This window comes from Myotis daubentonii, chromosome 9, assembly GCF_963259705.1.
Source record: "Myotis daubentonii chromosome 9, mMyoDau2.1, whole genome shotgun sequence".
Classification (NCBI taxonomy): Eukaryota; Metazoa; Chordata; class Mammalia; order Chiroptera; family Vespertilionidae; genus Myotis; species Myotis daubentonii.
In genome coordinates, this window is record NC_081848.1 from 47487795 (window position 1) to 47500514 (window position 12720).

A 12720-nucleotide genomic window follows, 5' to 3' on the forward strand; every position below is an offset into this window, starting at 1 on the left:
GTGTTGCCCTAAGAACAGAAGCAGAGTCTGTCTGCACAGTGGCCCTGACTTGCCTGGACTCTGCAGAGGCCCTCTCTGGCCCTAGCTTCTTGACCTTAGGTGCTAGCTTTATTACCAATGTGGATGTGTTTGCGGATCCAGGGAAGCACTTTACTAAGATCTGTGAAGATCCCAGGGGATCCTTGATCGTCTTTCTGCACATTGTTCCTCCAGCCTCGACCACAGCCCGAACCCCAGGAAGTCACACCAGCAAGAGTCCAAGTCCCTTTCTTATTCCGGCACATGAGGGAACCTCCTGAATCTCCCTGGAGGGGGAAAAGCCTCTGTTACCATCATGGTCAGTGTCTACGCCCCAAAGTGCTCACGCCCCCCCCCCCCCATAAAGATGCTAGATGAGGATGAATGACATTTCTTCGCTTCTAATAATTTGGACTCGGGCCTGGGAGAACAGGCAAGCACAGCTCACATTAGACCCTTGGGTATCATCAGAGCCTATCAGCTCCACCTCCTTCTCTGCATCCTACGCTTTCATCACACAATCAGGCTGTCTTCCTGTTCCCGTCTCATCTTGCAGGCTCAAAGAAGTCTTGCCCCATACTAAAAATAACCGCAGGTCTTGCTCAGCAGGAGGGACGGAAGGAAAGGAAGGTTCCTGTTATACATAAACCTGAAACTTCTGGATAGGAAAGAGCCAGCCATTCTTCAGAGGTGGAGAACCCTGAGCTCATCATTGGCATTATCTGTGACTTAGTCTTTTGGAAAAAGTGGAAAACCTCTTCTGAATTCACACTCCCTGCTATAAACAGGTTATTCAGACTATCTCTTTATTTTGACTCAAACCCCTCCTGCCACTCTCGACACTTCTTTTCAGAGTCCATTCTTACAGCTGAGGGAAGCCCTGCCTGGGACCCATCAGCCTAGCTGCTCCCACCTACCTGACATGCATCTCTGCCTCCATCAAGGAAGCCTGCGCAGAGAAAGGTCTGCCCCCTGATGGGTTTATTTAGGGTTAGCAGAGCTGCCACACACTCTTCCTGGGTCAAGATGGGCAGGTTCACTTCTTGCAAGACTTGCGGGAGGATGCCGTCTAGAACACACAGAGACGCGAGCCCCAGCAGGCCACCCTTCTACCCTTTCTGAGTCGAAGATGCCTGCTCCAGTCAGGTTTGTGTCTTTTGAAAAGACCTGAACTTCTAAGTACATTTTTATATTTCCTCTTTTAAAACGTGTTTGCACAATTGTTTTCTTAAAAAATAACAGATTAAAAATTCTATTTTGGGATTGCCCAACAGAAAGTTCTGACACCTGATTAAGAGTAGAGGCATAGAAGTTCTTACTTTCAGTCAGGCGGCCCCAGCCTGCAGTCGTGCAAATCAATCCAGCCTTAAATTGTTCTCCTGGCTCTGGAAGACACATGGGCCCCACAGACGGGCCTGAAAAAAGAGCAAGGACAGGGCATGGAGGTCACCAGATGCACTCACCCACTGGCATCTAGGTGGTCCCCCCCCCCCCCAAGATCTTGTAAGAGTTGTGATGTTTCTCCTCGACACTTTCAGGTGTCACTTGTCAGACAAAGAAAGACACTCTACATAATCCTATATCTGAAGCTATAAGCAAAAATGTTTCAGGTAGGGGACCCTCCACCCCTAACCCCTGTCTCTAAGTCCATGACCCAGAATTGCTGGGCATATCATGTACTATAAGGAATGTGCTATAGAACAGAATTTATGGAGAACAGGGGATAGATAATTCAGAGTGAGCCTGAAATGTTTACCAAAATGGAAGGTGCCAGCCATCTTCAAAAGAGCAATGTCATAATCCATTGGTTTTTTGGTGGAGAATTGGGGGTGTATAATGATGCTTTCAATGGTGAGGGTTTGCTCTCCTGGCTCTTTATGGCTCAAGTCATGTTTTCCAGCAGTAACATTCAAAGTCGATGCAGTATTTCTATTAAAGAGGAAGTAGTAGAATGAATTGATTTCATTGAGCCTCTGAGTACAATTGTAATGGTTGACAAAGTCGCCTCTTCAAAATGGCATGGATGGATAATGAGGGGGGAGGGGTGTAGGAGGCTGCCGGACAGAGAAGGTGAGAATGATTCCCACATTCTTGCTAAAAATGCAGAGGTTTTCAATTTGATTCGGGAGTAGTAATGAATGGCCTCAGGAGTCAATGATGTAATAAATCGAGTGCTCTGCAATTTCATTTATAAAATGTCTAAAGCTGTAGATACTTTGTAATTCAGGGGACTAAAGCTGTAGTGGACTTCATTTAGCTACCCTAGTGGTTGGCCTGGCCTCAGTATCAGCAAGTGTCTTGTGATCCCACTAAGTATGTTGCTTTACTGTCAGAGAGCTACTGCAGAATGTACATTGTGAACGGCACAACAGCACCATAACTCCGCTGTCCCAGAGAGCATGCCCTCTCAGGGCTTCGGACTGATTACAACAATGGGAGGTGGGGATCTTCCTACTTCCTTTATGTTTATAGTTTAGAGACCTGGCATGGCCTGGGAAAGACCATTCTATTTCCCTTCCTGAAGCAAACTTATCTGAAAGGAACGGGATGGGATAAATTGAGATGGATTAAGAGCTTTGGGCTTGCCATCTTTTGGGACCCTTTGCTCCCAGATTTTATTAAAAACAAAAACAAAAACAGAAAGGCCTTACTTTTCTCTTGATATATTTTCCTGGCTCTTGGCTATATTAAGTACCTAACCTAACACATAGCAACTCCCTAACCTGGGCACCTGACACATTAGGGGAATTGTTAAGTGATTCTTCTTTAGACTGTCAACTCTCTGGGGGCAGGAATTATGCCTTACTCATCTTTGCAGATTTGAAATAGGATAAATATGGGGACATGATCTTGATTTCAGCCTAATGAACATCGAGAGCACTGGCAACAATAGAACATTTGAAACACACAGGAAAGTGGATTAAGGATGGAAGTTGTTAGATTGAAGCTCATAGAGGCGGGATCAATATGAAAGAAGATGTGGGAGCCTTCGTTATGTTTTACTGGCCTCTACTTGTTCTCTTTTATACACGTCTTAAGATGCATAATGAACTGCATGATTCTTTTTCACTGAAATTTAGGAAAACCAGGAGAGAACTTTCACAAATATATCTTTGTGATGCTTTTTCTCACTTGGATATTATTCTTTATTAATGTCCATTCATATTTAACTACTTCTGCAAGAGATTATGTTTTCTACCAGATTGAGTACCCTCTGACAACATCACTGAGCCCCATTTGTGTTATGCAGTTAAGATGTTCCCTCACTAAAGCATACATCACACAGTTCCTGTTTTAAAGAGTTGTTGTTGCTGATTCTAAGGGAAGAGAGAGGTCATCTGCCCTTTATACATGTGCTGGGCCCTCCCCTACCTGTTTGCAATGCAGTGAGCAGCCGTAATCACCCACTGTGGAGAGATGATGGTTCCACCACAGATATGTTTCTGCCTTCGTTTCAGAGACACCTGAATTGCAAAGACCTTAAATAAGAGCAAGTTAATGCCCTGGTATCCCCAAAACCTGGAGACTGAGCATATTCTGAAAAATAGACCTAGATAAACTCTTCATAACTATTAGCAATCATGGACTGTGAAGGTATAAAACCCATTTCACTGCAGCTCAGAAAAAAGAGAAGTGCTGGAACCAGAACCTTGCCAGCCTGGTTCCCAGGTGGTTAATCTCAGATCATTGGCTATAGTATTTATTTTTATGCATTGATAGCATTTATTAATTTTTATAATAATATTCATACTGTTACTCTAACAATATAAACAATATCTGTAAATGAAGAGAAAGAAAAAGAGTAGAAAGATACAGCAGAATCCAGATGAGCAGGTCTGAGAGAAAGGCCATTGGGGAGGGCTAAAGAGTCTTACAACATGTGCTCCAAGTCCTCCAAGCCTCTTGGAGAGATAGTCTGGACCTACAATTTTCTGGGACTCTTAACTGTTTGACCTCTACCACTTCTTCAAGCCTATTTTTTACTCTGCCTCCATCTTTGGTTTATCTTGTTCATGATATTTGATTTGACTCTAAAATGACTTACAGGGTACAAGTAATACTTTTAATTCCATTGTTGGAATAAGAAAGTAAGCAATTTATTAGAATTGTTCCCTTTTTGACCAAATATTATTCAATGAACCATTGAAAAAAAATATTTAATACAGAGAAAAGGCTAAGAATATAATAAACAGCAAGTAAGTAAAAGTCAGTGATTCATCCCTGACTATGATTTGAATATGGACTTCTAAATTTACTAGCTAACCAAATGCCAAGTAAGCAACTGATCCATCAGCTCTTCAACCAAGTTAATTCATCAACCTAGTGAGTACAAACTCAATCAACCAACCATTCTAAATATCCACTGGACTAAAAGTTCATATGACTGGCTTAAGAGAAGTAAAAATAAAGAGCTATTACTCTACTTGCAAAAGTAAATGACAATAATATAGTGTGGCTCCCAGGGTAAAACATAAAGGTGGGGGACTTGTAAGGAGAATAAATGTGAACACCATTGGCCAAGGGCAGAAGCACAAAGACATTTCTATGACAGGGGAGGACCAGGAAATTAGATTGAGACAGAATTCTTCAGACATTAGCTACTAAGAAGATAGTAGGCTTGTTTATTCCCTGAGAGGTCATATGGAATAGGTACAAATCTTAAACCTCAGACATAAAGTAGACTTGTGGATATGACACCTTTGATTTCCCTGGTCATCTTTAACTATAATGAGATAAGTATATTTTAAATCTATGCATTGAATCAGAAAATTATTTTTTAAATTGTAAATTTAAAAGTTTTTCATCTTAAAGTGGGATTTTTGTTTTAGGAGTTGAAAGTTTGGGATGTCTTTTTCAATTTTGGAAACAAGCCAATAGTGCATGTAGCTATTCTGGACACACCTTTTCTGTAATATAACTGGTCTTACGGCATGAGGGACTTGAACCCTTGTACAGACTCATGAGATCTCTGATGACGAGCTAGGCCGAATGGAGTGCACTGGTGAGTAGCAGGTGATTTTGAAGTATCAAATCCCAAAACAGCTCATAGTCTACCCACCAGATAATGTTCTCTGAGACTCACCTGCCATGGGTAAGAGCCCTTTACCACTTGGCTTCCCCCAACAATGCGACTAAAACCATTCAGGTAATTCCAGGGCTGTGCCTTCACTTGACTCTGCCCACAAGTGGAAGCTGGAGAAATGAAAAGACCAAAAAAAATTATTAGATAGCTTCTGAGATTGAGAGACACAGCAAAGTCTTATGAGCAAGAAAAACTATAGGCCTGGATCATGTAGAAAGACTACAAAATGGCTTTAAGTTAGTTGTGGGGTTTGCTGTGGTTTGCAGTACGAAGGGTTATTCAGCTTTTGTCACATAGAACATAGGTAGCATGAAAAAATATTTTCTATGAAGATTAAGGGCCTTCGAAATAGATCTTCACTGAGTTAGCAGGAATGCAGCCCCTTTTTGCTTATGAGTAATCTGGACCCCTAGAGCAGGGGTGGGGAACCTTTGTTCTGCCAGGGGCCATTTGGGTATTCATAACATCATTTGTGGGCCATGCAAAACTATCAACTTAAAAATTTGCCTGCTGCATTTTATCAAACATTTATTAACTCACCCCTAATGCCTTGGCAGGGCCAGACCACGGGCCTGACGTTCCCCACCCCTGCCTTAGAGGCTCTTCACAGCACTCTGTACTTCTATGATATTAATTACATACATTATGGTTATTTATGACTTTAAAATTACATTATATATATATTGGAAAGGAAGGGAGGAGAGAGAGAGATAGAAACATCAATTATAAGAGAGAATCATTGATCGGTTGCCTCTTGCAGCCCCACCCCCACCCCCCCACCCCCACTGGGGATCGAGTCCCCAACCTGGGCATGTGCCCTGGACAGGGATTGAACCCTGACCTCCTGGTTCATAGGTCAGTGCTCAACCACTGAGCCACGCTGGCTGGGCTGGTTATGTCTGACTTTCAAGCTAACTAGACAGTGAGCTCCTCAAAGATATGAACTTAATCTTAGAGATATCTATATCCAACATTATCTAACACAGTTCCTGATATATAAAAGTTGCTCAGTTAATTCCTTCAGTAGGTGGATGATGCCATAGTCTGTCTTTGATTGTAATTGTGTGTTCATCTTTTCCCCCTCACAGGGGACTGAGTGTGAGACCATAGTTGTGGTACCTGGTACACAGTTCGATATTAGATTTAATTCTCTCTGAGGGTAGAAAGTAGCAGATTGTTCAAGGAGAGTGGAGAAGACTGTGTCGTGATTCACACACCAGACTGGTGTTAGGATAGAAGGGTTGCCAGATAATGGAAGAAATAACTTTTTTGTCTTTATGGAAAAGATTTTGACCCTGAAAACATTGCATTTACTTATTAGCCTCAATTTTTTTTGACTTGTCAGTGAAGAGAGGCATTAGATTAAAGATGTTTGCAGCTGCCAGGGATGGCAGATCATTCTTTTCTGTGTTTTCTAGGAAGGCCTGGAAAGCCCCGCCTCACAATCACCACACTTCTTTGGCTAGCTGAGTCCTCTAAGACTTATCTTCAGCCTGGAGGTCACCTCAACTGAGAAGTCTTCCTTGATTTCCTCGAGATGTGTTTTAAGTGTCTCTCTTCTTTACTCTGTAGCACTCTTTTCTTTACCCTTTTGTAGTTTTGCCATGCAACATTGTGATAGTGAATTGTTTGTCTCTCCCTCATTGGAGTCTGAACTACTTGAGGAAAAAAACAACACTCTATGTCTTTATTCACCTCTGCATTTCTAAGGTTTAGCACAATTCCTAGCACAGAGTAGACACTTAGAAAAGTTGGGTGGATGAACATACGGTTTTCCTAGAGAACGTATCCTTCAGAGCACAGCTATTTAGGTTAATATGTTAAAATATACAAAGTTCATTCAAATAGCTTCTCATTTAACCCTCCATTCTATGCCTATGAATCAAGTGCTGTTACCCCTTTTACAGATGGGAAAACAACGAATCAAAAAGATGCACAGCTAATTAATGACAAAGCATGGATATAACACTAAGCCTTTTGATTCCGAACCCACTGCAGCCGTGAAATTGGATCAGAAGCTTATTTTCTAACTGTTTCAACTGAATGAAGCATCAGTACCTTAGAAATAAAATGTATTATAGTCTGAACTCATTGGAGCAAAGAGAGAAAACATCATGATTCTCAGGATTGGCACGAATCTGACTGTGGAGAAGCCGGCCAAGAACTATTCTCAGTGAGCATGCTTCATATTTCCCAGCAAGACAGTTTTACAAAAAATTACAGATGCTTCAAAATTTATGCTGATTTCCAGAATTTGTTCCATGAATGAGGATGGGGTTGTGTAACATGACCAAATAAGTGAACAATCCAGATCAATGCAACTTGTCAAAGTTGTATTCCATAAACGTTTTTCCCAGTTTTATATGCTGATTTCAGGAGAAAAGTTCAAAATAATTACATGAAAGACAGTTAGGGCTCCAAAATATATTTGCTTCTCTGGTTTTCCCAAAGGAATCTGGAGTGGAGTTATGATGCTCATTGACAGTAAAGGTTATTCCTTCAGACAAGGATAACTATAGTTTCTTTGAAACTTACCTTTGGAAAGAGAGAGAGTTGCAGATTTACCTTGTTGCAAACAGATCATTCCCAGTAGTAAAAACAGTTTATTCTTACTCATAGGCATTTTGAGATTCAGAGTTTTTTCCTGAAATTTTAAAGAGTCCAGAGAAAATCAAAATAGAAAACCTTGTGAGACGCGCAGTAAGCCCATTTAAAAGGAGGTTATTCATTAACCAAGACTTGAGGCATTCAACCATGTCCAGATGATGTTTCTGAATGTGGTTTCTTGCAAAGATCTTTGTAAGATGTGGGAGTCAACCACAGAGCATGGTCTTGTTCAAGCAGTATTACATGTCCCATTACATTCGCGTCAACTTGTTGCTTCCCAGAGCGTATCTGGCTAGCCAAGTGGTTGGTATCTAAGTAATGGTTTGCAAACATTACTTATTTCTTAGTACAAGTTACCGCTTTCTACAAGAGGGTTGGACATCAAAGTTGTCCTTGTTTGCAAAGATAGACTGGACTACACCCCTGCACACAACCCATGAGAATATGCTAAGCCATTTTTCTTTCTCTTATTCTCCAAGTACAAATGAATAGTTATAAGCATGTGTTAGAAAAGGAGAGGAAAGATAATTTGGTGGCACAGTCAGGAAGTCAGGTGACGGGGCTCATTTTGGGTACTGTCTACTGGGGCATTTGTGAATCTGCATTCTCTCACTATTGTTTGTATTTACAGGAGGCAAACACGAAGTCTCCTTCACTTCTACCCTTGGCAGCTGATGCAGTTGATGTGGCATGGGAGGTGGCTCTGATTATGTGCAAGTCTTCTTCCCTGGCTGAGTTTGTGACACATGGTCAATGTGGATTGACCACATAGCAGCAGTGGATTGGCCAGTGCTATCTATGACCATGTAGGAATAGGTATGAAAAGCAGGAAATGCCAAGGCTGAAGGAGTTAAATTGTGGGTCACTTTGACAGACAACAGCATCATGGGTTTTCCTGCAGCTCCCTAAGGAACGACTAAATATGAACCACAGGATGGTTGTTCTAGGTCATAGCTGCTTCTCAGAAATAACACAGATGATCAAAGCATAGCCCCACTAATTATGTTGATCCAAATAAAGTCTCAAAACTAATTATATCTATGCATTGCAGTGCTTATATGTAAATAATGAAGAGAATAAATGAAGCCCCTGAGACTTTAATTAGTATATCAGGCAGCATACTGGTATAGGTACATGTAAAGACACCTAATTTTCTCAGTCTCATTGGATTTTCAGTGGAATGTTAGCAAACCTGTGCATATCTGATGCTGAGGTACATAAAGTCTTGTATTCCAAATGGTGCTAGGTCCAGCACAAATAAGCCCTGTTTTATAGAGATGATTCCTAGAGTCTGTCCCCTTATAGCATTTGACCAGCAGGTAGGATTTGTTATTGATTTTTGAATGTCCTTTGCGTATGTAGATGCTTATTTGAAGTATATTCTCAGTTATGGATTATTCATTTATTGACATCCATAGTAGGTGTTCTAACATAACATCTCATTTAACAGTGACCTTGAAAGGTAAATGTTATTATTATATTGTTTTTTAAAATAAGGAAACTGAGTCTCAGAGTGTTATGTAACTTTTCTAGATCACCCAGCTATCAAGTGGCAGATGTGGAATTTATCCCCCAGAGCTTTGGGGTCTGAAATCTTATTTTACTTTTGTTACAGCACTGTATGTGTGCTTTTCAAATCACACTGGCATTCATATCATATTTTGAATTGGAGTCTTTCATGTAGATATTTTCTTATAAAAATACAAGATCTATTCTAGATTTCTGTCTTTTAACCTCTGATGCAATTCTAGGGACTAATTAATGAAGCCAGCAACTGATTAAATGCACTGGTTTAATGACCACTAAATATTTTTCATAATGAAAGTGATGAATGATACGGTTCTGATAGTAATTTACCTGTACATATTGTAAAAACATTTTTAATGTTGACATTCTTTAAAAAGTTGCAAACATTCCATTGGGCAGTACAGAGTCCACAGGTAGTTGAGGCCATTCCTTTAAAAAACAATGGCGTTTCTTCTCTCTCAAGTAGCAGGCTTATGATATTTGATAGCAGTATTTCCAAAGTATTATTTGATTTGATCATATTTTTTAATTTAATGGTACTGATTCTTTTCATTGTTTGGTACTTGCTTTTTCAGTGGCCTGGCTTCTCTCTTACTGAGATTCTGGGTTGACCTCAAAAGTATGTGTTGTTGCGGTTTAGTTGAGCTTCTCTTTTTTAAACTCTTATGTTGATATTGTCATCACATTTCTCTTAACTCAGCTACAAATTCCCCTCTAACACATCAAATGCTTTCTTAATCTGTCCACTATTCTCAACCTTTATTACTGCCATGCAAGCCAGCGCCATATTGCAGGATTAAACTCTACAACAGTCTAACATCTTTCTGTTAATTGTCTTACTTCTCTACAATTTTGTCCCCTTAGAGTAAAAAGCCAGATCTATTTTATATAATTTAGATTGTGTCATTGTTTACAACTTTGCATTGTCTTCCCATTGCACTTAGGATACTCCCATCATGGCTTCTTCCTAGCTCTTGACTTAATCTCCTTTTGCTCTATCCATCCACATTGGTTTGCTTTTCTTCAAATGCACAAAGCCATCACTTCTCAGGGCCCTTGCACTGGTTGCTTGCAGAATGTTCTTCCCTCTACCTTAGCATGGTTGGTTGGTTGGTGTCGCTTATGCTTTATTGGAAATGCCCTCCACAGAGAGGTTTCTCCTGACCAATTTAAAATTAGCCATGCAACGTGCATGGTCCCAAACCCTTCTCTGCAATGCTGCACAGCTCTTAAAGCACAAGGCCCTTTGTTGTGGAGACTGGAACTGTCTCCAGACACTTTCAGTTTGCTTCGGCTTATTTTGCTGATTATCATCAACTTTCATGTAGTTTTAAAAAATATATGATTTCATTGATTTTTGGAGAGGAAAGGAGAGGAGTAGAGAGATAGAAACATCATTGAGAGAGAAACATCATTAAGCAGCTGCCTTGTTCACACCGCCTACTGGAGATTGAGCCCACAACCCAGGCATGTGCCCTAACTGCCACTCACCTTTCACAAAAATCAACTCAAAATGGATTAAAGACTTAAATGTAAGACCTAAAACTGTAAGAAAAAAATCCCAAGATTAAAACATATGGGGAAAGCTTCATGCTGTTGGTCTTGGCAATAATTTCTTTAATATGACATCAAAAGTATAGGCAACAAAAACAAAAACAGAGAAGTGAGAATACATCAAACTAAAAAGCCTCAGTGCAGCAATGGAAACAATCAACCGAGTGAATAGGCAACTACAAAATTGGAGAAAATATATCTAATAAGGGGTTAATTTCCAAAATATACAACTCAGTTAAAAAAATGGACTAAACATATTAGTAGACACTTCTCCAAAGAAGACATAAAAATGGCCAACAGGTACTGAAAATATGCTCAACATCACTAATCATGAAATAAATGCAAATCAAAACTACAGTGAGATACCACCTCACACTTGTCAGGATGGCTGTTTTCAAAGAAACAGGAGATAAGTGTAGGTGAGGATATGGAGAAAAGGGAAACTCTTATACATCGTTGCTGGGAATGCACAATCCTACCGCTGCTTTGGAAAACAGTATAGAGCAGTGGTGGTGAACCTTTTGAGCTCGGGGTGTCAGCATTTTGAAAAACCCTAACTTAACTCTGGTGCCGTGTCACATATAGAAATTTTTTGATATTTGCAACCATAATAAAACAAAGACATTTTTAATATTTATTTTATATATTTAAATGCCATTTAACAAAGAAAAATCAACCAAAAAAATGAGTTCACGTGTCACCTCTGACATGCGTGTCATAGCTTCGTCATCACTGGTATAGAGGTTCCTCAAGTAGTTAAAAACAGCTACCATATGTTTCAGTAATTTCACCTCTGTATTTTTCTCTAAAAGAATTAAGTCAGTACCTCAAAGAGATAATTAGCACTCCCATGTTCATTGCAGCACTATTCACAAGAGCCAAATATGAAAGTAATCTAAATGTCCATTGACAGATAAATGGATAAAGAAAATTTGGTATATACATACATTGGAATATTACTCAGTCTTAAAAAAGAAGGAAATTTTGCAATATGCAACAACACAGATAGACCTAGAGGACATTATGCTAAGTGAAATAACCCAGTACCAGGAATAATATGCATGATTCTACTTTATGAGGCATCTACAGTAGTTAAATTCATAAACTTAAGAATGGAATAAAGGTAGCCAGGGGCTGGGGTTAGAGTGACATGGGGAGTTGCTAATCAATATACATAAACTTTAATTAAGCAGGATGAGGAAGTTCTAGAGATCTGCTGCAGAACACTGTACCTATAGTTAACAGCACTGTATTGTATATACGTACTTAAAAACTTGTTAAGAGGATAAGTCTCATGCTAATGCTGAGTGTTCTTACCACAGTAAAACAAACTTTTAAAAAAGTAGGTCATTTATTCACTCAGTCATTCATTTGTTTGGTACTGCTATGAATTAGGCACTCTGCAGTACCCTAAGAATTAAGTGTTGAACAAGGCAGACATGATTCCTCCCTCATGGAAGGTGAAGGACAGTAGGCAACAAAGTTAACAAAAGGAAGCTAGACTTCGGGTGGTGAGCACACAATAGAGTATACAGATATGGAATTCAAATGCTGTACACCTGAAACTTATATATTATTAATCAGTTTTACCTCAATAAATTTAATTTTAAAAATTGCCCAATAGAAAATTTTAAATCATTAAAACAAAGTCAGAGCCAACTCAATGCCATGTAACACATACACAGGCAAAACAAACAAACAAACAAGACGGTAAGCAATTATTTACAGCAGTAACTATATAATTGAGGACATGATAAGTGCAAAACATATTTAAGGGTTCTCTGAAACTGCTCACCAGGATAATATAACTTAGTCCAATTTACATTCCCACTAGCAGAGTACAAGGATTCCTTTTTCCCACATCCTTTTTAACACTTGTTAATTCTTATATTACTGATAATGGCCATTCTAACAGGTGTGAGGTAGTATCC

At 39.7% G+C, this 12720-nt stretch overlaps 1 protein-coding gene across 1 annotated transcript; it reads right to left on the reverse strand.

Moving 5' to 3' along the window:
- On the reverse strand, positions 1 to 7724 carry OVCH2 (ovochymase 2). The gene is made up of 7 exons (XM_059711110.1): positions 7637 to 7724; positions 5102 to 5211; positions 3391 to 3482; positions 1775 to 1947; positions 1338 to 1433; positions 936 to 1087; positions 1 to 305 (listed from the first exon to the last, which is right to left on the reverse strand). The coding sequence occupies exons 1-7, from the start codon at positions 7722 to 7724 to the stop codon at positions 96 to 98; spliced, it is 921 nt and encodes a 306-aa protein (XP_059567093.1). The 3' UTR covers positions 1 to 95.
- Positions 7725 to 12720: the final 4996 nt, after the last annotated feature.